This window comes from Plutella xylostella, chromosome Z (assembly GCF_932276165.1).
Source record: "Plutella xylostella chromosome Z, ilPluXylo3.1, whole genome shotgun sequence".
NCBI lineage: Eukaryota > Metazoa > Arthropoda > Insecta > Lepidoptera > Plutellidae > Plutella > Plutella xylostella.
In genome coordinates this window covers 5,505,689-5,531,476 of record NC_064012.1, presented here as the reverse complement: position 1 = coordinate 5,531,476, position 25,788 = coordinate 5,505,689, and the positions used below count along the sequence as shown (strand labels likewise).

At 38.5% G+C, this 25,788-nt stretch overlaps 2 protein-coding genes across 2 annotated transcripts; both read right to left on the bottom strand.

Moving 5' to 3' along the window:
- Nucleotides 1–1,751: 1,751 nt before the first annotated feature.
- Nucleotides 1,752–6,208, bottom strand: LOC105384116 (heparanase). The gene has a single exon (XM_011554300.3). The coding sequence runs from the start codon at nt 5,983–5,985 to the stop codon at nt 4,447–4,449; it is 1,539 nt and encodes a 512-aa protein (XP_011552602.3). The 5' UTR covers nt 5,986–6,208; the 3' UTR covers nt 1,752–4,446.
- A 984-nt stretch (nt 6,209–7,192) lies between these two features.
- On the bottom strand, nt 7,193–23,816 carry LOC105387088 (ATP-binding cassette sub-family F member 2). The gene is made up of 12 exons (XM_048632573.1): nt 23,659–23,816; nt 23,278–23,441; nt 19,522–19,728; nt 17,330–17,518; nt 16,703–16,846; nt 15,533–15,656; nt 12,692–12,890; nt 12,248–12,427; nt 11,689–11,829; nt 11,115–11,306; nt 10,524–10,727; nt 7,193–9,933 (listed from the first exon to the last, which is right to left on the bottom strand). Exons 2-12 carry the CDS (start codon nt 23,423–23,425, stop codon nt 9,799–9,801), a joined length of 1,863 nt encoding a protein of 620 aa, XP_048488530.1. The 5' UTR covers nt 23,426–23,441; nt 23,659–23,816; the 3' UTR covers nt 7,193–9,798.
- Between the last annotated feature and the right edge of the window lie 1,972 nt (nt 23,817–25,788).

Sequence of the window (25,788 nt, the reverse complement as noted above, 5' to 3'; positions counted from 1 at the left end):
ATTTAATATCATGATATTTATTTAAAATGTAAGTTTGTAAGTTCACTGGTCATAATATTATGTATTATGTTGTAAATAATCATTTACCTATTTTGTGTATACTTATTGAGTTAGGCAGAGGTCACATCGCTAGTAATCTAATGTTGTGAGAATACAACCTAAAATAATTTTAAACACAATAAAATTCAATTGAATAAAAGTAGATTTTATGTATATTGTATCTATTTTAAATAACAAAACATTAAGGACATTATCTTATCGACCCTAAACCTAGTATTAAGACTATTTAGTCTTCTTGTTAGTAACAAAAAGTTAAAACCTTCATAAATATGAATGTATTGTATTGAGTATATGTATTTTTTAATATTAGTCAACATATTAAACCCGCAATAGGTGTAAAAGCTTTATGTCATTTTCAAATATTTATGTGATTTATCGGCAGAATTTATTAAACCAATCATGTGTAAATTATTATTTTATTTGACTTACCCTACTCTACCTACATATACGAAAATTCAAAATGGGGGCTTTTTGTAAGGTTTTCGTTCCACCCTCTGATCATCGTCAGCTTACATTCGACCACTACTTACTGCTACTCGACATAAGCCCCCGCAGTAAGTCCCTCAGCAACATTTTATGCACGATTATTTTTTATCGGAGGGCATTTTTTAAGCATTTCTACCGTCTTAAAGATCCGAGCACATACTTCGGGTCGGACGTCAGGCCACAGCGCCAAACTCGCTCGAATATATTTGAAGCTACGTACAGACCGGCCAAACGAACGTGTTTCGTTGACCTTCGTTGCTGCAATTTTTCCTGTATTATGTATGACAAATATCCATCGTTGGGCGTTCGTTGGGCCGGTCTGTACGCTGCTTTATAAGAACACCATCCACTTTGGGAAGACGACCATTGGTGTAGTAGTGGTTAGTGACTGACTGCTATGCCGAAGGTCCCGGGTTCGATTCCCGGCGTCTTGGTTGGTTATATACACAGATAATATTGAACTATGAATTTGTGTCAGATACCTTACGTAAGTAGTTGTTATTCTGTGCCGATACCCATATTACATGCATATTACAGCATTATTACAGGCTCTGCTTAGCTAGGGGTCGGATGTGTGTGAGATGTCTCATTATTATTACACATATTATTATTAGTTTTAAACGTAAGGACGAATGATTTTTGCGCTGCAATCCAAACCGTTGCTATGTGCTCACGCAAGGCTCACGCACAAGCACAAACGCGAGACGAGAACTTTGAATAAAGCGCAGAACCACAGACATCTGTGCGCAGAACAATCTACTGACTTCTGATTTGTTATTGTTCATGTTGTTGATCGATTTTTTATACTCTACTTATATTATTATTGATTGCTGTTTTTGCGATACCTGATAAATAACAATATTAGTGATCTAACTACTTATCGTATTTTATGGGCTGTTTTTTGAGTTCATTGGGAACATGTTTTGGAAATGCAGTGTACTCCTCCGAGAGGTACGTATAATTTTAATACCCAAAGACCGAGGACACAGTTTTGTGGCGCTTCTTCGTGAGAAGCCTATGTATGTCCATGTCCAGCAGTGAAGGCTTACGAGCTGATGAACTAATCTCACTAACCACTATCATAGCTGATCCGGGTCTTTCGATATGTAAAATGGGAGATAGGGTCGAAAAAGTAACGTAACGCCCGACATTTTCTATCAACTTCTTTATCTGCGCGCATTACATCACCGCTGTGTTTCAGATTTACGGCGATGTCGGCCGGGTGCGTGGTCATCACCTCCTTTATATGTTTACTCACAATCCTGGCATCCATTGGATTCGGTCTCGGATACAACCATAGATTCCTGCAATACCATGACGCGAGTATCGATGATACTCAAGGTGGATATAATAGTAGACGGCGTGCGGGTGAGGCTGCCTCCAGGCGTGGGTCAGATGTGAAGAAGTTGGGGAAGGCGTCTGAGTGGTTGTTCGGTGGACGCGGCGACCCGCTGGGCGCTGTGCTTGGAACCTCCGTGAGCCCTGAAGAAGCGCTCGAGCTGCTCAGGCGGCTGGCAATAACTAACTCTACGAGTGCTCGCACGCTGAACAAGCTCAACTCTTTGAAAACATTTGATTGATGTGGCTATTTAGTTGGAGCTGTTATTTTGATATTTCTTTCTTAATTTGTAAGTATAGGTAACTACTTCTTCTTCATCGGTACATTGAATCTAGGGAATCCTTATCTAATAAAACAATTTGAAATAAAACCACTTATACCTACCGGCAGAAAAGTTGTTTTTATTACAGCTAGGTACGTATTATTTTAAATATTAAGTAGGTATAGGTACATCGAAATATTTTATTGGCAGGAAGATTATTTTATAGTGAGGATAGGTAGTATTATGAAAAACCTACGTAACAGTACAGTGTATATACTAGATTATTTTAAAGACTTTAACACACATCTTCATAAATATTTTAAATATGAACACTTTAGGTTAAATATAAATAAGTAAGTAGTTCAGCTATATTGGTATTGATGGTATAGACATCTACAAATTTATTGCAACAAGCTATTCAAAGTTAAAGTTAGAGCTCTACTTTAATAACTGAACAGATTAACTTTTTCTTACTTAGGTATGATTATGAATCACATCACAACTTTTGATCTTATTATGATCCATTTGCTTACACACAGACATAGGTAACATATTATGCCTAAATAGGTACCTAAGTTTAAAGATTTGATCACGTATTGGCACAGTTTATGAATTATTAGCGACATTTAATTAGGTAAGTAAATAAGTTTTGTTTAGTAGGTATTCTAATCAGTCTTAAAATTACGCACCTCTAGTTTCGTTTAAAAGCAAAAAAGCAGCCTCCTTTACATAGAATTAACAAAATTATAATTAAGTGGGTATAGATTCCTATGTAGGTAGTTTCCGTATATTGTTCAGGTTGACAAGGGAAACAAGTTGTAAAAACTTATGAGGAATATTGAACTCTTTCAAATGCGCCAAAACGGCAGACTTTGGTAATACTTACCCCAAAAGTCAGTACCTTTACATATATGCGAGTTAGGTAAGAATTACATAGTTACTATGTAAGTATACATAAGTAGCGTATTAAATGAGAAGACAAGGCCACATATTGTGAAGTATTATCTGAGGAAATTTATGGATCTGTTGAACAAATTAAAGTTATGAATAAACAGTTCTTATTTCTTATCACTGGTGTCAGTCTAGCAAACTGCGTACAAGAGTGAAGGCTGAGGTCTGAGATATGTCTGCAAGGTCGTCTGGACACACATGTGCAGACTAAATTACTCTATCTAAATAAACTCACAAACGATTATAGGGCTACTAAACATAATAGGGTAACAGACAGAGAGCACCAAATTTGCGATGTATAGCGATTAGGCATCTTACCGCCATGGGGAAAAATATGGTGACTTGTATGAGTGCCCACAAACTATCTATTCAACCTTTATGTACTTCTATTATTTTCTCCATACTGATAGGATGACGCACGAAGTAAATCTCTCATAAAGCGTGTACAATTATGCGATGGGTCAGTGATAAGATGATCATGAACGAGACCTAAATGTTGCAGTTTCTGAGATAAATATTAAAGACTGACCCTGACATACTGATCAAAGCACTAAAGTGCTAGGTCGTATGTGACTATGTTTCATTCAAATCTGATTATCTTAATGAACTAGGTAGGTAAATACATATGTCTATAACAATATATTTATAACTACAATGTAAATAGATGAGGCTGCCAAATCAACCAATCTCATTCAAGAGGTAACTTACATAGATCTTGTATAAAAGTTATAAAATAGTTATACATTCGAAAAAGTAAGATCTTTTAACATAATAATATAAGTAGGTACTTAAAAGTAGTATAGTGCAAAGGCATTCATTTATTCAAGGCAAAGGATAGCACAGTTCCTTACTGGATAAGTGGACGAAGACCCAAGTGTTCAGAACCATATTATACTTAATATAAGATAAGAATGTATCAAAGTTACACCATAATTTAAAAGATGAACCATCTACCTACTGAGTTTAAGACACAAACAACAAGTATACATTTAATATCTATAGATAGATATATATTATTACATTCCGAAAATTCTCATTGAGATCTTGTCCACTCCATCAGTTGTATTACTTACATTTATAAATGTCTTAAACATTTTACAAGCATCCAAGTAGGTATTCTATCAAGATCTCTTTACAATATATTCATACAATTCATTGTTAAGTATTTCATTAAATTTAATCAAAATATACTATAACAACCATAATTCAGTATTATTCTTTGTAGATATTGCTATATGTGTGTTGCCTTGATATGTAGAGTACAACCTTTAAACATTTTATGGCAGGACTTATCATCACTGAAGCAGATAGTTTATGAAAGAAGATAACCATACTGTCCTGTATTATTTTAACTGCACACTTTAATTGAAGTATTTTTAATCACCCAAAATCCAATGGAATATGGAGGCATTGAGATGTGGTTGCCATATTTGATGTGGCGCGGAGTGAGTTCAGGTACAGGAGATTCATAGTACAGAGGCCAGCCATTCAGCAACACTGTCTTTGTCAGTCTGTTGTTTGAGGGAGCACTTATGATATATTCATCAATATCGAAGTTATCTCCATGCAATGCGGTTCCATTTAACTTCAGTTTTATTTTACTCAGTTCCAAGTTGAGCCCGAAAACAGTTACAGCAGATGTATCATTGGTGTAGCGTCGGCTGGCGCAGTGGATGTAGAACCTCTGGTGGCGGGAGCACTTGCACTTGAGATGCAGCACCTTGTTCCCGACGAGGCGCTTGTGCAGCACGCTGGCCCACCAGTCCGGCAGCGGCTCCAGCTCCTTGTCCACCAGACTGTAGTTTCCACCAAATAAACTCTGTCTCACCACTGTGGTTATATTGTACTTGGCTGAAAGCCCTAGCTTGTCCACCCACAGTGGAGTACCAGCGTACGAGTCAGACAGGCCCGGGGCTCCTCCACCATACGAGCTACTGGTCTCTGTCAGCCACATTGGAATTTCCTTATAATCTCCCGTGTTATTTCTCATAGTTTTTATTTGCTCTTTAAGAAGATCAAATGTGCTAGGATTCCAGAAGTCTGATAGTTTAGCAGTTCTGCTGTTAAGGTAATATTGGTGCCAAGACCTGACATTGATGAAATGTGACACATTCCCCAGGAACTGCACCATGTACTGGAGGCACTCCGGGCGGTGTGGCTGCGGCCTCGTGGTGTCTGGCCCCACAAGTAAAGAACTTTTATAATCATACTCATTCAGAGCATGTCTCAGTTTTCTAAAGTCATGTGACAGTTGTTCAGGAGTTATTGTTACATTAAACTTGTGTTGAAAAGAGTTGGGTTCATTGCCCAGCTGCCAATCAATCTTGAAATTATTAGACTGAGAATATGAAAGGATTTCTTTGGCATTCTGATCACTCCATCCATTTTCGTTGCGCAGTAGTACATTGAAGCTGAAGAGTAGTTTGAGATTTGTATCATTACAGAACTTGTTGACTTGGTTCCACTCGGAGGCGGTCATGATGAAGAAGGGTATATTCTTGTGCTTGCATATCTTCCTGACGGCGGAGCAGACGTGCTGGGGGTTCTTGTGGCAGTGGTCGCAGGAGGGCGGCGCGGCGTCGTCGCGGCTGAACACGAGGCGCTCGGACATGGTGCCGCCGAGGCGCAGGCGCGCGGGGGCCAGCGCCGCCGCCAGCGCCCGCAGCCGCGCGCTGCCCCACGGCACGCGCCCGCCCCGCTCCACCTGCGACGTGTCGATGCCCACGCTCAGGAACTCGTCCGACACCACCACACTCACCTCCTGGTGCTCACTGATACTTATGAAACACCTGTCGTTTATATTATATTTCACAAACAACACCATAAATGCCACGTTACAGCAGAATACCACCGCACAAACGGCTACCAAGCGTCTACTCGACAACATATTGAGAAAGTTTCTTTTTTAAAGAAGTGGTGACACGATGACGATAATAATTAAAGTTCTATACTGTTATAACATTGTTTGAGGACATTAGCAGTAGCACAACTGATGATTTTAATTCATGTTACATTATAAAATATAATTTTAGGACTATTTATAATAAAACACACCCAATCACACAACAGAACCGACCGAAAATGATAAATTGTTTGTTGTTGACATTACGTTGACACTGACAAAACAATGACAGTGTATTGGCTGCGTTTGAAACAATATAGCGAAGCCAAGTTCATTGTATAAAACTAGTTATTATTCTGTGGTATTATTTAAATGTTTAAAATATTCGTATTTGCTTGGTTTGTACTTTGAGGTATTTTACAAAGCTGCCATGGTCAGTGTTCATTCATCAAAATTATTGCCTAAATTTTAGGTATTTGGCAAATATCCTATAACACGAATAGCCAAGTGGGGTTCCAGTAGCAGCATCAAAGTATGTAAAAAAAAAATACCTACTTATATGGCGCGGGACAGTGCCACCTTCTCACGCTCGATTTCCGTTTTCTACTGTTCCTCTTTTAGTTTTTATAGATGCCTAATAGTTTTTGTAGATAGTTTATAGAACTCTTTATCACGTTACGTTACAAACTTACCGACCATTATGCTTTTGATGCAGATTCCTATAAGTACCGGGATTGTCAGTCGATATTTGCCACATTCTTCTTGCATACCTTCACGACTTTTTTTTTTGTTGTTTCTATGAAATCCTTGATAGCAAACCCACAATCGATTATTCCTCTGATACGTTGTTGCAAAAAGCTACACTATAGATATCAGTAGAGATAGATGAGTTCACGAGACCATGAAGGCATACATAGCGTGGTAGGGTAGGACAGATGGAAGCTATGCTATGATAAATGATAAGTTAGTTAGTGAGTTGAAAAACGCCTAAAAGATCTCTGAGACAATTCCATAAGCACTTCGTATATAAAAGTACCGTCCTACCTACATGGTTAGTACTTACTATAGAATAACAAGTAAGTACATACCTAGTACTAACTAAAGCAACTGTTTCAAAACAGTCAGTAAATCCTAACTATAATAGCACTACTAGGGCGTAGCGGATTATGGTATGCTCAGTCATGATCCCGTCGTCCTAGGTATCTAATAATAATGATCAGGGATTTTGTGGGAGACATTAAATAAAACAAGATTTAGTTCAAAGGTGATGGTCCGGCCCTGCTGACTGCTAAAACTGGCTATAAGTATATTCTTTACTAACAAAACAGTATCACTTTGGCTATAACAACTTACATGTTAATTTCACAATTCATTTTCATGAGACAAATGCGGTAAGTATATGTATAATCAGCAGTCAATACAAACTAACACGATAAATATCCAATAAAGTTATATCACAAAAGCTATATAATAGAAAATACAATTAAATAAGATAAAATATGGGTCATATTAGCATTCATTTCATAATATGGTTTAAAAAGAGAGTTATTAGTCATTAAAATGTTTTAAAAGAGAGTGGGGGCGTTTGGAGTTCGGGCCCACTGGGTGTGCCGAGTACATCCTACGACTACGACATATATTAACCTACCTCACTACATGTTTCAACAGGCACTATTTGGTGTATCCCTTGTGTGAAGTAGGAAGCCGAGAGTAGGGCCCCGCGATGGTACCGGCTAACTCATAAATCGTTTACTCTGCCCTACTGATTTGCTATCTCAAACTCATAACGTAACCCTTAACTACGCTTATCAGACAGAACTAGAAAGATCAATCTAATAAAGTCTAGGACTATTTTTACCATTACCGGAAGTATTTTTTGACAATGCACAAGTCATGTGTTCTTCTAAGACATTGAACATTAAACTACGGATCACTAGAACACGCGACACGCCACACCCAATAGGCTCGAGCTCACTATCAATTCGCTGCTTAAAAAAAACAATATCTCATGTGCGTCCTTTACCAATAAAATAGATTCCTTTGCCAATAAAATAGATTGTCTAAGTGCCCAATTTTTACTACACGACGGAAATGTTTGTGTAAGGCTAAATTCGGCGCTGAGACACCCTTTACAAAAACAAATACATTTCTGGAATCCGACTCTATATTATGCAGTAGTTGTGGCGTACCTGACGATACCTTTTCACTATTCACATAACAATTTTATATTTAGTATTTCAACATTAGCTATAGATAGATATTATGAGTTAATCTCCGATTATTATGGTTTCTAAAAGGCAAAGATTTACCACCATCAAATGTGGCGTCTCGTAGATTCAGCTGTAGCTTGAATGGTATCGAATTCATACAAGTTATGTAGCTTCGGATTAAATAACATTTGAATCTAAACATCGTTGTATACGACATGGTGTTACTTGGGCAGTTATTGTTATTCACTTTAAAATACTAATCAATAAATATGTAGATAAGACATTTCACTACTTATTTTAGCGCGATTATATGCTTATTTAGACTAAAAATTGCATATTAAAATTAATACATCTAAACTTTGCGTCGCTAAGTCATTCGATCATCATTTCCAATTAGTTGAAATATCAATCATGCTACCCTTTCTTGTGGAATTCATAAATATTTTTGCCACCTTACCCCATTAAAATGTGCAACCTAATCCGAAATGTTAGTTGCTACATAGACAGGGGAGAGAATGCAAATTTTGGCAGCTAGGTACTGCAGGTTTGGTACTAGCAGAATTTATGCTGTGCTTGGTTGATTCATCTCTTTATCTGAGCATGAGCTACAGCTGCCTAGTTTCGCAAGTTCTCCCCATCCATCGGAACAAAATGTTACAGTTTTCTGAATTCACACTTCCTTTTCAAGTATGGCTCAGCGACACAGAAATAAGAGAATATTGTATATAATAATATGCACTTACTTTCACTACTATTGCTTTCTTTATATGAGGTGATACAATGTATATACATATAATTTGTGAAATTTGTAAATGAGTGTTCTCACTGGCGATAATTTATTGAATATAATTAATAAACACCGCGTTAAGGCCATTGTGTATCGATATTATGGTATATTGAAGTCTCGTAATCGTATTCTATAATAATGGGTAAGTAGATTAAACAATTGAACATCTACATGTTTAAGAATTTTAGACCACAACTTTTTAAATAACTCCTTACACCTATTCTATGTTTTAATCAATATTTTGTGAAACTATGTTTATAGCATTTTAATCGGTATTTGTAAATAGTAGAACCTCGATTGCTTGCTTATTTAGAAGAGACAACATCAAAATAAACCAAGTATTTGAGACCAAACGAAAAATATAATGGTTTTTATAGGTAGACGACAAAATGCTGAAATTATGCTAAGGTGGCAATTAGTAAGAGAATATTAGTCGTAGATATCGCCACTGTGCTAAACATATTCACACGCACTCTACAACTAAACTCAAACACACCTGGCAGCGAATTATTTAATTTTAAGTCAATTCCGTCAATTTTGTCATAAATTCACGTGCTTTCTAATGAAGCAATAAAGTGCAACTAATGTATCAGCATCATGTCATGTAATCCATGAATTTGCTGCATAATATGAGTTTTGAGTGTGACGTAAACAAGTAAGCCATGATAAATCCTGTTGCTTTATGTTACTACCAAAATATCGAGTGTAACTCGAATTCGCAAACACTTGACTGTCTGCAGAAAGAGAATAAAACCGGGTGTTCGAGTGTTTATTAATAATAGGCCCAGTTTTGAGTTTGTGGAGTAAAGAGTGTGGCAGTCCGAGTGAGTTTAGTTGCAGAGGGGGGCGAGGGGGCGGGCACTATTTGCGCACTTTGGCCGCATTGGCCGCGTTCTCTTTCAGGATCTTGGACTTGAGATGGTCCTTGTACTTCAGGATGCCTCCCTCCCACTTGGTCACTCGTTCGTTCTCGCAGATCCAAATCTCTTCTGCCACCTGGAAGATTGGAGAACATATTGATCAGATATTGGAGGCGAGAGGAGAAGTTAAATACAATTTGATTATGTAGTCATAGGAATACAACAATACTTCTGTAGGGTCATTACTTTTACAAGTGAGTTCTGAAAGTGTTGTCTACTGTATACTAGCTTCAGGGGAACAGGGTCAGATGGGCCCTAGGCATCACAGTCACCGTTGCATGGCTCTACCAATCACAGCGCTGTGAAAGGGAAGGGTTTCATCGTCATCGAAAATAAGAGATGCTGTTTTGGAATTTTCATCATTCATCACAACCCATCACGTCCCTGCTGGGGCACGGGTCTCCATCCAATGCGGGAAGGGTTTTAGCACTTTTAAGCCTAGTCCACCACGCTGGCTTCGTGCATAAGCTTGTTCTGAGGGAGCTGTCGGGTAAGTGAGCAACGCGACTGTTTTAAATTTTGCCATTAGATCATCCAAACCCAACATTTTATTTTTACTTATATATTCTTTTATTGCACAATACACAACAGTAATTTTGTACAACAAGGTGTCCACAATGCTAAAAGCATTTTCTACCAGTCAACCTGCAGCAGCCAACCCCATACCTGGTTAATGAGCCTGAAGTCGTGACTAACGAGCACCATGCCGCCGTCGAAGTCGTTAATGGCGTCGGCGAGCGCGTCGATGGTCTCCATGTCCAGATGGTTGGTGGGTTCGTCTAGAAGCAGCAGATGAGGCGTCTGCCACGCGAGCCACGCGAACACGACGCGGCAACGCTGCCCGTCGGAGAGCTGTCGCATTGGACACACCTGGGGTGGGAGGTTTGGTTAGTCATGTTATATGGGATCAGCTGTAGTTTGTATAAATAAAAGAAGAAAGTGACTGATTGGGCATCAACGCACAGCCCAAAACGGCTCAAGCTACAATCATGAAACTTGGCACATAGGTTCCTTAGGTAGTGTAAGTGAGCACTAAGGTTTATCAGAAACTCCACCCCTAAAGGGTAAATTGGGGGATGAAAGTTTGTATGAAAGTGCTTCAGTTTAACGCGAAATTCCTACGGGAATCTTTTTAAGGCGAAGCGAAGCTCGCAGGAACAGCTAGTAGGTAATAAGTCTACAAATAATTAACAACGTCGGTAATAAATCTAGTACATAGCTGTCTTTATCACAGCCACGCGAAAAAGGGTCACCAACCTGCTGGCGGCCCGTGAGTCCGTAGCGGCCGATGATCTTGCGCATGTCCTCGCGCTCGCGCACCTCGGGGAACATTTTCATCATGTACTCGAGCGGCGACAGCTCCAGGTCTAGAAGCTCGTGAAGGTGCTGGTGGTAGCGCCCGATGCGCAGGTGCGAGTTCTTGCGGATCATGCCGGTGGAGGGGACCAGCTGCAAGGGTTGTAGGGTAAAGTTATAATATGCTGTTTTGTAATTGTGAGCAAATATAAATGATGTAGCTATGCCTATGTCTGTGTATGTCTTGTCATGATGGAAATTGAATGTTGAATGATAGTAATAAGGTTTAATTTTGTATGTAAGTAAACCAATTTTCACATGATATTATAGCCGGTAAATTGCTCAATTTAAATGCATAGAACATTATTCTACAATTGTATACGGTTGGACCAATCTTTATTATTCTTTATGAATTTTTGCACTAAGCTGTACCCTGTATTTAAAGAAAGGCTTTTTATCCCGGAATTGCCACGGAAAAGTTTTGAGGAGACGAGAAACTCGCGGGGCCAGATAATAATAGATAAATAATACTCACGTCTCCATACAGCAGTTTGAGCAGCGTGGACTTGCCAGCCCCGTTGGGCCCGACCAGCGCCAGCCGCGTGTCCAGGTCTATCCCGAACTCGAGGTTCTTGTAGATCCACGGGCTCGTGTCCGTGTAGCGGAACGACACGTTCTGGATATAAAAAATAATATTATAGGTATACAGGTGTTGCATAAAGGGTATGTTGACTCAAGAGGTTTTGCTGAATTTTTTTGGCAGAGGATATTTACGGTTAGATTACGATGTTATAAAAGAAAAGAAAATGAAATGCGGCCATCTGCGCAAGCGCATGTACGTACAATCTTGAAGGATAGACAAGAGAGCATTCGGTGAGTCAATACCGCGAATAAATGCATAGCGACCAAGCGGTATACTGTATACTACGCACTAATCAACAATCGCTCACTGGTCCCTAGCTACGAGATCTATTGGATGGCCTCTATTTTAATATGACGATTTTCTGTTGTACTTTATGTTCCTGAATGGCCAATCAGAGCGTAAGGCACTCGCTAATTGCCCAAACGATTACAATATCAGGCGACAGTTTTACCTGGACCATGATGACGGGCGGCGGCACAGTCCCGCACGAGGGGAAGTAGAAGTTGAGCGTCTTGTCGTCGGTGACCTTCTCCGTGAGTCCCTGCGCCACCATCTTGGCCAGGGTCTTCTCCTTGGATTGAGCCTGTCTGGCGAGCTTCGCTGAACCGTGACCGAACCGGGCTATGTAGTTCTGTGGATGGGTTGACAATTTTTTAGTCTCACATAGGATGTTTATAAAGTGCAGGCATCCGCTAAAAGTGGTTTCTAGATCAAGCCTTAATTTTGTTACAATAGTAAATTTAAGCAAATATTCCACATTCATCACAACATCTCAAGTTTCGCATAACTTATTTTTAGCAGTCGCCTTTATACGTAAGACCAAGATAAAACCTTGGGAAAACGACCTATGTCTAGTAGTGAACAATAACATGACAGAAAGAAGAGAAACACCAACCTTCATGTGAGCGATCTGGTCCTGTTCCCAGTTGTACTGTTTCATCTGGTTCTCGAGCAGCTCCATCTTGGTCCTGACGAAGGCCTCGTAGTTACCCGTGTAGTACTTGAGCCTCCGCTTGGACATGTGCACAATGTTGGTGCACACCCCGTTCAGGAAGTCCTGCGAGTGGGATATCAGCACCAGGATACGCTTGTAGCTGTTGGACAATAACTGGGTTAGTGATATTGATGAGAAACTAACTTACTTTTGAAAGGAAAAAGAAGTGCATAAAAGAAGTTTCATTGGTGCAATTTTTCATATCACTTGTTCCTGGTAAGGTCCTCTGGTGCTTTAAGATAATATCATGAACATAAATGATGAAAACTGAATCAAAGCGCATTTCACGTTCAAAACCAATGAAAAAATGTGAACGCTGCCAATGAGATAGACGCGTAGAGCCGGCTCGAGCCGATCGCACACATTTAAAAGGCAACAGTGGCGCTTTATAGGGGCATAAAACAATAGACTGGCAAGATTTTATAAGTGCCACAGATGAACAGTTTGTGGTTATTTGCCACCATATAGGATCCCATATACTCACTGCTTGAGCTCCTCCTCGAGCCACACCAGGGTGTCCACTCAGAATGCTCCAAAAAATTCCCTGACTTTTCCCTGACTTTCCCTGACCGTTTCAGAAAATTTCCCTGACCAAATATTAACATATAAACCAAATTTAAGTAATTTGAAGACAAAATCTTGATTTCAAAGTTTTACATTCATTTGTTTACATACACTTATTATAAGTTGACTGCGTAACATATGTATACAGGGTCGGCAAAAATTGTATATTAATCGGGAAGTAAAGCACTTAACACACACTAACGTTCTACTTCTAAAAATTATCCAATCTCCGTGATTTTTTAGGATATTAACGACACAATAAATTACTAGGTTTATAGTTATTTCTGTTCTCTAAATTTGCTATAGATTCAAACTTATAGGCACCTCAAGCAACGCAATTTTTGTGATCAAAACTGCGCCGAATCATGCCGTTGTTAAAAAACCGGCCAAGTGCGAGTCGGGCTCGCGCACAAAGGGTTCCGTAGCAGCAAATATAACAATAACTTAACCAAAATTACAGTTAAATCAACCTATCTCAAAAACTATAAGAGATACTTTGATCAAACCAAAAATCGTTGAAAGAGTTAATTAGCATGCATCACCTCTATTTTTTTTAGAATTTTATACCCCGTAGTTATAAAAATAGAGGGGGGGGGGACATACTTTTTACGACTTTGAGAGCTGATATCTCAAAAACCGTTCACTTTAAGAAAAATGTTTTTTAGAAAACTTTATATCATTTTAAAAGACCTTTCCATTGATACCCCACACGGGTATGTACATCGAAAAAAAAAATTTCATCCCTCAGTTACATGTATGGGGGGCCCCACCCCCAATTCTTTTTTTTACTATTTAGTGTCATATTTTTGTAGCGGTTCATACAACACATATTCCCATCAAATTTCATCACTGTAGTACTTATAGTTTCCGAGTAAATCGGCTGTGACAGACGGACAGACGGACATGACGAAACTATAAGGGTTCCGTTTTTGCCATTTTGGCTACGGAACCCTAAAAAAACGATATATTTTTTAAAGGCGAAACCTACCTTCTAGAATATATTATGCCTAAACGATTAACATCAAAATCAAAAAGAATTGTTGATATTTACTTGGGGAATAACGATTTCCCCTGAAATTTTATCAAGGAAAGTACCGAGTATGTTTGTCACGAGCTACATTTTTCTCTATAGCACCCGAGCCCCGGGGCATGAGTGCACAAACGATAGCAAACGTTTTCCTAAATACCTATTTCTCGAGGTTCCCTCTTGAGCTTTAGGAGGTTATTCTAAACAACTTTTTTTGTGTGAGTATTGAAAATGTCCGAAAAAACACATCATCCGCATCCGCCTTGCAGCTTCCTTAGCCCAAGTTGCTATACTGCCTAGTTTAATAATCTGACCAAAATTTGACTGATTGCCTACCATAAAAGTAGAAATTGAAACCTAAATCGAAACAGAACCATTTTTTTGTATGGCTCTCTCCTGCCTGACAAAGTTGTTACTTAGTTGTGTTTTATGAACTTTGATTAAACATGTAGTACATAATAGAATACATTTTTGATCTTCCGAATTAGTAAAAAAATAGATTGTTGATTAATAGACGCCGCGCGGAGGCAGCGTATGCGATCTCGCTGACGTATAAAATAATTAGCGAATTGAGAACCTCCTCCTTTTTTCCAAGTCAGTTATGAGCGCGGCTTCAGCGCGTCTGCACCAACAAAATGACGTTTTTCTAAAAGTCTTTAAACTAAATTTGTTTTGAATGGTGAGATGAGTCACCCTCTTTTGCATCAACCTGTATATATACGAGCTGAGTCTGGGATCTAGCTAATCTTTTAGAATTCCTACTATTTTTTACAACTGTCATATCACGTAGATTTAAAATGTATAAGTAATAATTATAGTATAATAGTAAGGATCAGTCAAAAATATTCCAAAACTAAACGAGATTTTATTTTATGGCTTATGTATTTCACGTAAAAAAGAAGTATTACTACTAATAAAAGGAAAGTACTAACAATTTTGCTAGAAAAAGGTCATTTTTCCCTGACTTTCCAGGTGGCCCATCAATTTCACTGACTTTCCCTGACCACCTAGAGCTTCCCTGACTTTTCCCTGACTTTCCAGATAGTGGACACCTTGCACACGCAGGCGTCCAGGTCCAGGTGGTTGGTGGCTCCACGTACAGCGCTATCTGAGTCTACAGCCTAACACAATGACATGTGACATGTACTCACTGCTTGAGCTCCTCCTCGAGCCACACGCAGGCGTCCAGGTCCAGGTGGTTGGTGGGCTCGTCCAGCAGCAGCAGGTGAGGCTTCACGTACAGCGCGCGCGCCAGAGCTATGCGCATGCGCCAACCTGCACAGAGATGACAGCGGTTAGATGTGTTGCGGAGGTACAGTTTGTTATATCGTCTGTTACTGGGAAATGCAGCTGTAGAGAGATGACTGGATATATCATGGTTATATGGGATGAGTAAATTGAATTGGATAGCAGATTGAATAAATATCATGTTTAAATTGTAAACTATAGTCGTTTGCAATAGAATCCAACAATCATGTAAACAAATATGGCGGACTGACATTGACAGCGTATTGTTTATGCCCATAGTGATGTCACAGTGTTCTAATTAGATTAAATATATAAGCCATAGACTATAAAATAAAACTGATTATACATAAAAAAGTGTTTATTAAAACAAATTTAAATCTTCGTCTTCTTCATCATCACTATCAGAAGTGTCGCCGGTGACCGTAATTATAAATGGAACCACTGTGTCATCGCTTGCCGTGTCTAAAATGCCGTCGAGCTTTTTCATTTCTTCCTCTTCCTTTTTTCGTTTTGGTTAATTATATTAAGCTCTTGAAAATTATTTTTATTGTATTCAAATAATATTAAATTAAAATAATTTATTAAATTAAAATTAAAAGATAACTTCAGATTACGAACAACACTAACTTTTCAATGACTTATAGAGTTCGATGAGTAAAAAACTAAGATGACAGCTTGTCAAATACTTCGAAATTTTTACGTTGCAAATGTTTTAACAAATTTAAATTATAAATACAAGTTAAATCGTGTTGAAGATAATGTGAAAACAATGGTGCGTTCGTTGAAATCAGACTATGTTCATAATTGATCGTCAAATGTATGTGATTACGGAGTAATCGTGACAATTTGGTTTGTTTACATGATTGTTGGATTCTATTGCAAACGACTATACTTACTAGCTATTGTGATCTTCAAAAGCACTGTTTCTTTTATTCAATTAGCACAATGTGCTATGACTATGACAATAACTATGATAGATATGTCATATCCGTCAGACATTTAGTGCTAATTAGGTTTAAATTAACATTTGCAACTATGAATCTCTAATAGACGGTACAGGTGGCACTACTCACCTCCGGAGAAGTCCTTGGTGGCCTGGTTCTGCATCTGCTTGGAGAAGCCCAGCCCGTGCAGGATGTGCGCGGCGCGCGCCTCTGCCGTGTCCGCGTTCAGCTCGTCCAGACGCTCGTACACGTCCATCAGCTGCTCTTGCGCCTCTGTGGGTGCACACGTGGTGTTATTGAAAGGTGGACGCGTTGATCAGACGATAGCAATTTTGGACAGGACATTGGTGAAGCCGCTGTAGCATTAAGTCACATCTTAACAACAGCGCGTTTTAAGGGCAACTGACCAACTAACAAGCCTGAAGACATAGGGCTCTTTATCTTCCCATTTTTTTTGTGTATGTACTGAAACATGCGCGAAACTTGGTGGGTTAATTCTCGTAGGTTAACTTTAGGTGTCTTAAAATATTTATGAACTGTTAGTACAAACTGTCAATACATTCTCTAAGGCCCTGTACAGAAAGAACTGTGGTCCGAATCAGCACTGATAAGCGCTTACAAATTATTCGTAGAAAACTCTATGGGAGCAGGTAACGAGCGTTCTTTCTGTATACCGCCTACAAAACTAGTTGCTTAGACATCCTCAACTACTAAATACTACAACTACAAAAAATCTACAAATAGAAAAACCCTCACCATCATCATCCGAGTGCGCCAGCTCCTCAGCCAGCTTCTCCAGCTTGACCCTCTCCTGGTCAACCTCCATGACGCACTGCAGCGCGGTCTTGTCGGACGCGGGCATCTCGCGCGTCAGATGGAAGATGTCGATGTGCTCCGGGATAGGGACCTCGCGACGACCCAGTGCGGAGAGCAGGGATGACTTGCCTGGTGATTGGATGGCAGGTTGGGTTAGTTAAGTCCTCGACTGTGGCGCGAGCTTTAAGCCGAACGTCCACTGCCGGCTAAACAGTTATTAGTTTGCATAATTGAGGCAGTTTTTCATACACAGTGCATAGTTTGTGGTGGACGCATATGTATGAAAAACTGGCTCTACTATGCGAACTTGGTTTAGCCGGCAGTGGATGTTTGGCAATATTCTCAGTCGGCAAACTGCTCTATTGTAAGGGTGAGGCCCCATTGGTGCGTTGCGCTGCGTTTCGACGCGTCCGGTTAAACGAACCAATGGCGCCTCTGTCGCTAGCATGGCGCATCAGCATAAAATTTTATAATTAGGCCCCTTATTATAATAGGAACAAATCATGATCTTACTGCAAGTTTTTTGTTCCTAATGTTTATTGTCAGTAATTTACAGATAGTACTTATGCCAGTATGATTATGTGGAAGGCTGAGGATAATGTTGTGGAAGGCCTTTGTACAGAATGGAAGATTAGAGGCTGATGATAGAATAGAATAGAATAGAATAGAATACTACTTTATTGACTTAAAAATAATTTACACAAATAACAATTTACAATATAACGCAATAGGCGGCCTTATCGCTAAAAGCGATCTCTTCCAGGCAACCTTTGGGTGGAGGAGAGACTTAAAGAATAAATGAGGAAGGTGTACAAAGTGTAGTAAACATTCATGTTTAATAATAAATACTTAAATACATACATACATAATGTAATCAAAGTTATATAGATTTATATAATATAGGTAGGTACTATTGCAAGATGGAGGAAAGATAATGTTCTTTTACCTGTTTTTTGAAACCTATAGCTGTCTTCGCAAAACGGATATTTACAGGTAATGCATTCCACAGTCTTATAGCTGTCACAGTAAATGAGTTACTGTAAAACTCAGTAGTATGCGATGGGAAATCTAATAGACGCATTTGTGAGGATCTCATTGGTCTGTTGTCGGGATGGTTTTTAAAAATGAAACGCTCTTTGAGGTACGGTATGATGATGTATGGAAGTCCATACGCGGCGGAACAAAACGACGACATGTTTATATTTCTTGTAGGTAGTTTTAATTTGAAAAAGGCGCACAGCTTATACTTCCATTTACAGATAACAAAATGATTTTATGTAATCGCGAGGCGAGATCTATGTCTATTGTAACATTTTGCAAACACAATTTGTATAGACACAGTATAGTTTGTATAATGTTTTTCTTTGAGTTGTTTATTATTTATGAGAGGTGCTATTGTTAGCTGCACAGCCCTGAATGTATAATAGGGTCATACATAGAGATCATCTTGCTGGATTAGCATAGATACATTTTACATCTTTGGTTTAAATCAGACTGAATAAAATATCACTGAATCTGTTTAGACCCTTCACCTCTTGTGTAACTACTTGAATTCTGGAACATTCTCCACTAAAATATACACTGACCTCGAACAATGCTAGGGAATGACAGCCCTCATATTAAATTCTAGATTCATTAGTCTATTGATTCAACCTAAAAACCTCAAATTGTTTTTTTATAATATGGAATATCTTCAAATAACAACAATAATATGGGGTTCGCCAAAGCGTATCCAGTTAATGTTGGAAAAAGACTTTATTCTTAATCCTAGGTAACGTAGATGAGAGTCATGCGTCTCTATATATTCTATAACTTTCGTATGCAAAATACTAGTTACATCGCTTCATCACGCGATGATGAGTCGCGTTCTATTATTCCAATGCCTAAGGGTGAGGCCCTATTATGCGTTCTCGCAGCCTGCCATATTTTTAAGACCGTTCCTTTGATATGACAACGCACCAATGGGGCATCACCCTTACTCCCGCGATGCTCGCATAGTCGCGTTCTATTATTCCGATGTCCCATTGAGCGTCGATTTCATCCAATACATTTTCATGACCATTCCTTTACAACACCACGACGCAACGCACCAATGAGGCCTCACCCTCGCCCAAATAGCATCATCAACTCACCGCATCCATTGAGCCCGACCAGCCCGTACCGGCGGCCGCAGTTGAGCTCAAGAAGCGTGTCCTGCAGCAGCTCAGAGCCGTAGAACGTGATGGAGAAGTTGGCGATCTTCACGTCCCTGGAGCGAGGGTGCACGGCGAGCGAACCCGTGCATGATCGCGCCTCCGAGTTCAGCTTGGCCTCTTCCTCCAGTTTCAGACATAGCGCCTCTGTAAGGAAGATAGTGACTCGTCAATAATCAATATAGCTGCACAAATTAATGTTTGAAGGAGTTGTTATGATGCTGTTTTGGTACGTAACGGCTCTGTATATGGGGTGGAATTTTATCATTGTAACCCGCGAGAGATGGTGCACGGCCGCGCCTCGGAGTTAAGCTTTGCTTCTTACTCTAGCTTCAGACATAGCACCTCTGTAAGGAATGTGAATGTGGACGTAGGAGTGTCTGAAGAACTAGATTTGATATGGTTGTTTTTTATAAATTACGACTCTGTATGCGGGTTCATTGACTTTCAAATGGTAGAGTGCTAAAATTCCATATTGACATGACGAAGTTAAGTATGTATGTACCTATAGCACAGATTTAACTGCACAACCTAGCAATGTTATCAAAAGAAACAGTGTCATTAATTTTACAATTTGTACTTAAAGTTCTCAATGTTGTTTTTCTGATTGAAACATGACTTATGTAAGTCCCCAGAAAATTGAACTCTCTATTCTATTTCTATTCTATTCTCATAGGGGGTGAAGTTCCTGTACGTGGCTCTCTCGAGTGGAACCTTTGTACATATCCCCTTGGTTTCAGCTCAGCCAGCCTAGCTCCCGAGTAAACTGGAGTAGCAGGCCTGGGTGTTGTAATAGCTGAGGTAGGCGCTCTGTTGGTCCAAGAATAGATAATCTTGTTTCTGTAGTAGGTGGACAAGCTAACAGAATATGTTCAACCGTCTCATCTACTTCCTTACATGTCCTACATAAGGGACTAGTTGAGTTACCTATGGTATATAAGTGTTTGTTCACGCAACAATGTCCTGTTATTAGTCCTACCATTAATGATATATTACTACGGGACAGGTTGAGTAAGTAGCGTGTAAGTTTGTGGTTGTGTGATACAATAAACGCTTTAGTTTGTCTGCAATCTACACGATTTTTCCACTCCTGATTGTGTTCAGATAGTGTTTTATCGGTGAGACATTGCCTTATTGCCTTTGATGACAGACTAATAAATGGTTCTGGCCCTATTGGTAGGGTATTTGATCCCATTCTTGCTAGTCGGTCAGCCTCGCAATTTCCTATGTTGTCGTTATGACTTTTAATCCACTGTACTGTTACATTATTTGAAATGCTTAGGTTTTCCAGTGTTCTGTGACATTCTAAAATTAATTTAGATTTTGTTAAGAAATTGAACTCTCAGTTCTCATTGAACAGAGCACTTACAGAGATTGCCTTTTTTCATTACTTTCAATAAGTTTGTTGAAGAAATGAAGCCATGCCTCAGGGGCAGCAATCGGAACCACAAATAAAACAAAATGAAACTTGGAGAATTTCATTGATCAAGTCTACAAAGGCGTTTTTTATTCTGCAAGTTTTTACTTTCGACATCTTATTGTTCGGTAGGTATTTGTTGTTTTTCTTGGTAATTTACCGTGAAACAATTTTGTGTACGTAATTTATTACGTAAAATTACGTAAATTAGTTTTTCTTTAAATAAAAATAATAAAAAAACTGAGAATTTAATTAATTAAAACTACAGCCCATTGTAAAAACTTCACATAAGTTCATAATCATCAGCCTATAGCAATCCACTGCTGGACGTAGGCCTCTCCCAAAGCACGCCACTGGATGCGATCTTTAGCTTTCCGCATCCAATCATATCCAGCCACCTTTCGCACATAAGTTACTATAGTTGTTTAGTTTCTATAGAAAAGCGAGTCTAAAGTCGTAGAAAGGTTTTATAGTTGTTTTAATGACTCTCTGAGCCAGCCTAATTCCATTCTATCCTCAGTGCACATTCTGCAACATTGGAGTTAATGCCCTCCTGGTTAGGTAGGATAATTTCCCACCATGTTTGTCCACTGTACTATGGAAACATTTAGGTGTTAAATCTATATGTGCAGGTTTCCTCACATTTTCCTTTACTGTAAGAACATGTGGTATAAATTTTACTAAAATTTCAGATATTTTATCAGCAAGCATAATTATGTTCATTATCCTAAAAAACTGCTATGACCTTACCCTGACCTGGGTTAGCTTAGCCATATTCAGACCAAGAGAGATGTGATTTAAGAAAAAAAAATATTACGTCATAATTCCTGTTGCTTTTTTGTCTCCACAGCATTATGGCAATAACCCTTGAGTATTGGCTGAGGCTAATGGCCTGAAATTAACAATTTATGGGCTGTCTGTAGGTTTCATTTTAATGGTACTTCTGTGAAACTCGTGGGCTAAAAGGTAGCCTATGTTTTAATCTGGGGGACACAGTTTAAGGTTATTTGCTTTTTTATCTTTAAATTTTAGATTCTAGGTATCCATGAAAATTAATTTATGAATATATGATTGAAAAAGAAATAGTCCAGCAGTAAATAAGGTAGGATAATTACTTACACACTGATTCTGTTAAAAAGCTGATAATTCATCTATACTACAGACAGAAAAGGATTGTGGTGGCTGGGAAGAAACTAGGTAAGTATGTAAAATTCAATAGAAATTAAACTTATATTTGAGAAGACCATTTCTGAACCAAAATGTTTGTATGGGATTCCATACCATTGGAACTCAATCATATAAAGAATACTGTGGGTATACATATTATTTGCCTCTATGGTTATAACAAACATAAATCTATGAATTCCTAAGAATCTTCACAAATTTCAAATATAAAATGTGCCTTCAATCATAGTAATCCCCTGTCACAAGATGCAATACTGGGATCTGGATGAAGCCTTGCTTTCTGCTGATTGATGAGACCTTCTCACTAGACAAGTAACTCGAAATTAAATAAGTTAAGAAACCAATTAACCCTGATTTACAGTATTTTAGTATTTAGCAGAGAACTTAAGTTGAAACACATTTTACACACTAACAGGTTAACATAAAACTACTGACATACTAAAGCTAGGATTCTGCTAAACAGTAAGATAAAGTAAATCAGACTTTACAGTCAGAAAATACACTAACTTCATACCAATGCAGCAATGTTAATAATGCCCTAACCTATAAACTTTTATTAACATGCCTCCTTTAAAAGTCATTTAGCAGTCTTAAAAGTTACAAAGCAATATAGGTACTGTAAGGCTCTAACCCAAAAATCTATATTGTGATTTATTCATTACAGTTTTTAAATATCAGGGTAAGTATGTAGGTAAATAGGTTTGTAATAGTGAATGGTGATGACAATTTATTAAATTAATTAAATATATATTACATAGGTATTAATAGAGCGAAATTTGCCTGTTATATTTTATTCAAGTGAAAACTAACCAAGTTAATGATTAAATTGTTAGTTAAGCCCCACTTCTAAACAAATTAATTATTAATTCCTGAATGATACCCAATTAGGCATTAATACCCAACAAACGACTCCAAAACTTAATAATTAACGAACTAAACATTTTACTCGCATTGTAAATAGCGTGGAAAGTTACCGACCAAATAGGAACAAGGCTAAAGTTACAGCCAGGTGTTTTATGTATAACCATCGCTATTCCATACCTATGCTACGGTTAAATGCTCAAACCATACGATTTTTAAATGAATTAGGTTACCTTCAGCGGTGAGCTCCCTGTGTTCCTCCGTGCCGTTGCTGGCAGAGCCATTTTCCTCAGCCGTGACTCTCGCCACCGGCTTCTTATTCCTGCTACCTGCCTGCTCCTTCTTCTTCTGTTGGGCACGTTTCTTGGCGTCTGAAGGCATGCTTTAGGCTTTATCTCTGCAAAATAATTATCTCGATCAGCCAATGCGGAAGTGCTATCGTCGCAATAAATGAAGCACCATTGCAAGTGCTCCGACGGATCGCACAAAAAAACGTTTTATTAAACACCACGTTTATAGATCACTTTGTAACTTTTGGTGATGAAAGTAACACTGGTACTGCACGTTTTTAAACAATAATATCACGGTTTTTAAGAGTTTATCGGAAAGTTTACCTAAATTTAATTCAAGATGAAAACCTAGTCGTCCGCGTCTACACGTGCTGCATTGAAAAGAAAGAATTGAGCATGGTGTTGCCAAATGAAATATTGACACACAATACCGGAATTCTGATTGATAATACTTTTGACAAGAATGGACTTTAACGGAACAAATTATGGTTTATTCTTCAATGAACATGTAGTACAATTGGCCCATTTTACATTATGATAAGATTGTCTGCGATTGGTGGGCTGTTAAACGTCAACGCGTTTATTGGCTATGCGGAAGTGACAGTTGTTTTTTTTTTGGTAGTTGTTTTTCATCTGTGGCTAGGCATAGGCATTATCCCATACTGCCTTTTTGTACATGTAGTACTTCATTGGTCACCGAAATAGCAAAACATACCGTGAAATGGGGTGAATGGGGATGGTTTTCAACTTTGAGTGCCAATTTCTAATGAATTTTGTACTAACAACTTTTAGTTTACCATATTAAAAGTTTAGTCTTGACCTGTATTTTATGAAAATGCATACGAAAATCTTTGATGGTCAGCCAATTTTATGTAAATTTATAAAATATATGATGTCCCTATTCATACATGTATAGGGGTTAATCGGGACGGTATTGAGAACAATAGAGAAATATAGTCATGGTTGTCACAACCCCTAAATAATTTTTTTCAGTAATATGTAGTAAAATGTACACTATACCTCTACATATTTCATTGCTTTCCTAGTTAAAACTTTAAAATCAGTTTTTGTAAAATTAGGTATATATTTTAAAAAAATACCTGCAAAAAGTACCTAAATGTCCCTAAACATCGAACTAGAAAAAAGTTTTTTTCTACTTGGATGTTCCTAAGTATAAAAATTTATTAACACACTATTATGTAATAAAGAAATAATTTTATTGTATAAGTACAGATACTTACTGGCGATATAGGTAAGTGACAACCCTATCAGTCCCTATCCCTATCCGTGCTTTAGTGTCCCTTTTCATACAACTACGTCCCTAGTTTATGGGACTCTTGTCCCAATTCACCCCACAGTCGTCCCAATGATATCCTGTAGGCGTCTCTATTACCCCCATTTTTAGAGAAATTTACCAGGTCTTATTAATTTTCAATTTAAACTAAAATTAATAAATAAAATCGCAGTAACTTATTTAAATTGGATAGAAAACAAAATTACTTTTCTAATTTAGTACGATTTATCCAATAAAAATAACATTTAACGTCTCTTTTTCCAAAGTTTCTGAGGAACAAAATTTCGACCTTGTGAATGGCGAACTTCAAATGTATTTTTTTCTCACTTGTAACCATCTTCACGTCAAAAAAGTGTTACTATCAACAAAAATCAATTTTCTACTTTAAAAATCATAAAAAATCTGACCATTATCATTTAATTTTATAGTAGATTTTCTGCTTCAATTTCGTTCATCGATAATATCCCTATTGACCCCTGAATTCCTATTCACCCCGTTTTACGGTACATAAAAAATACTTATAAACCAGGGACTTATTAAATATGAATCTAGTTAGCCGATTCAGCAAAAAACTATCAATGATCGAAGCCGTTATTATTCTGAGGTATTTTCCTCTTTGGTTTAGAGATTTTCTTTGAGGTCTCAGAATAATAACGCCTAGATTTAACCGTCGCGTCGGCATAAAAAGTGCTTGCCACTGAAGCTGCGCCACTATCCGGTCATCTTGCTTATTTACCAACTGTAGTAGAAGCGTCCGTAGTTGAGCGGGCTTCAGTGATCGTAACTGATCACTAAGTAAAGCAACAACTTGCACGGTCAGCCATTGGATGGGTGACCGATTTCAAGTGGTTCTTTTCTGGACGCTTCGATGCTTAAAGGCACCGCTTTGGCTTGAATACATCTGACAGTCGGGATGCCCACCCGACAACTCTCTCAGCACAAGCTTGCTTGTGTTGGGGTCCACCAACCCGCACTTGGCCACGCTTCCTTCATTGGTAGTAGACCCGTGCCCCAGCAGTGGGGATCTTATCCCCCTCCATTTTCTGTGGGTACACCCACAGAGAATAGAATAGTATTCTCTGTGTAAGTACCTGCACCCAAGGACTTTGTATCCTGCACCTGGCTCTCTCATATGGAACATTTGTGCATATCCCCAAAGT

What these genes read in the sequence shown, in the direction of transcription:
- LOC105384116 (XM_011554300.3), bottom strand. Translation starts at nt 5,985, where the DNA reads ATGTTGTCGAGTAGACGCTTGGTAGCCGTTTGTGCGGTGGTATTCTGC.
- LOC105387088 (XM_048632573.1), bottom strand. Translation starts at nt 23,425, where the DNA reads ATGCCTTCAGACGCCAAGAAACGTGCCCAACAGAAGAAGAAGGAGCAG. An exon ending in GGCGCACTCGGATGATGATG is followed by an intron (nt 16,847 to 17,329) that starts GTGAGGGTTTTT and finishes GTGCACCCACAG; the next exon opens with AGGCGCAAGAGCAGCTGATG. An exon ending in CTCGAGGAGGAGCTCAAGCA is followed by an intron (nt 12,891 to 15,532) that starts GTGAGTACATGT and finishes ATTGTCCAACAG; the next exon opens with CTACAAGCGTATCCTGGTGC.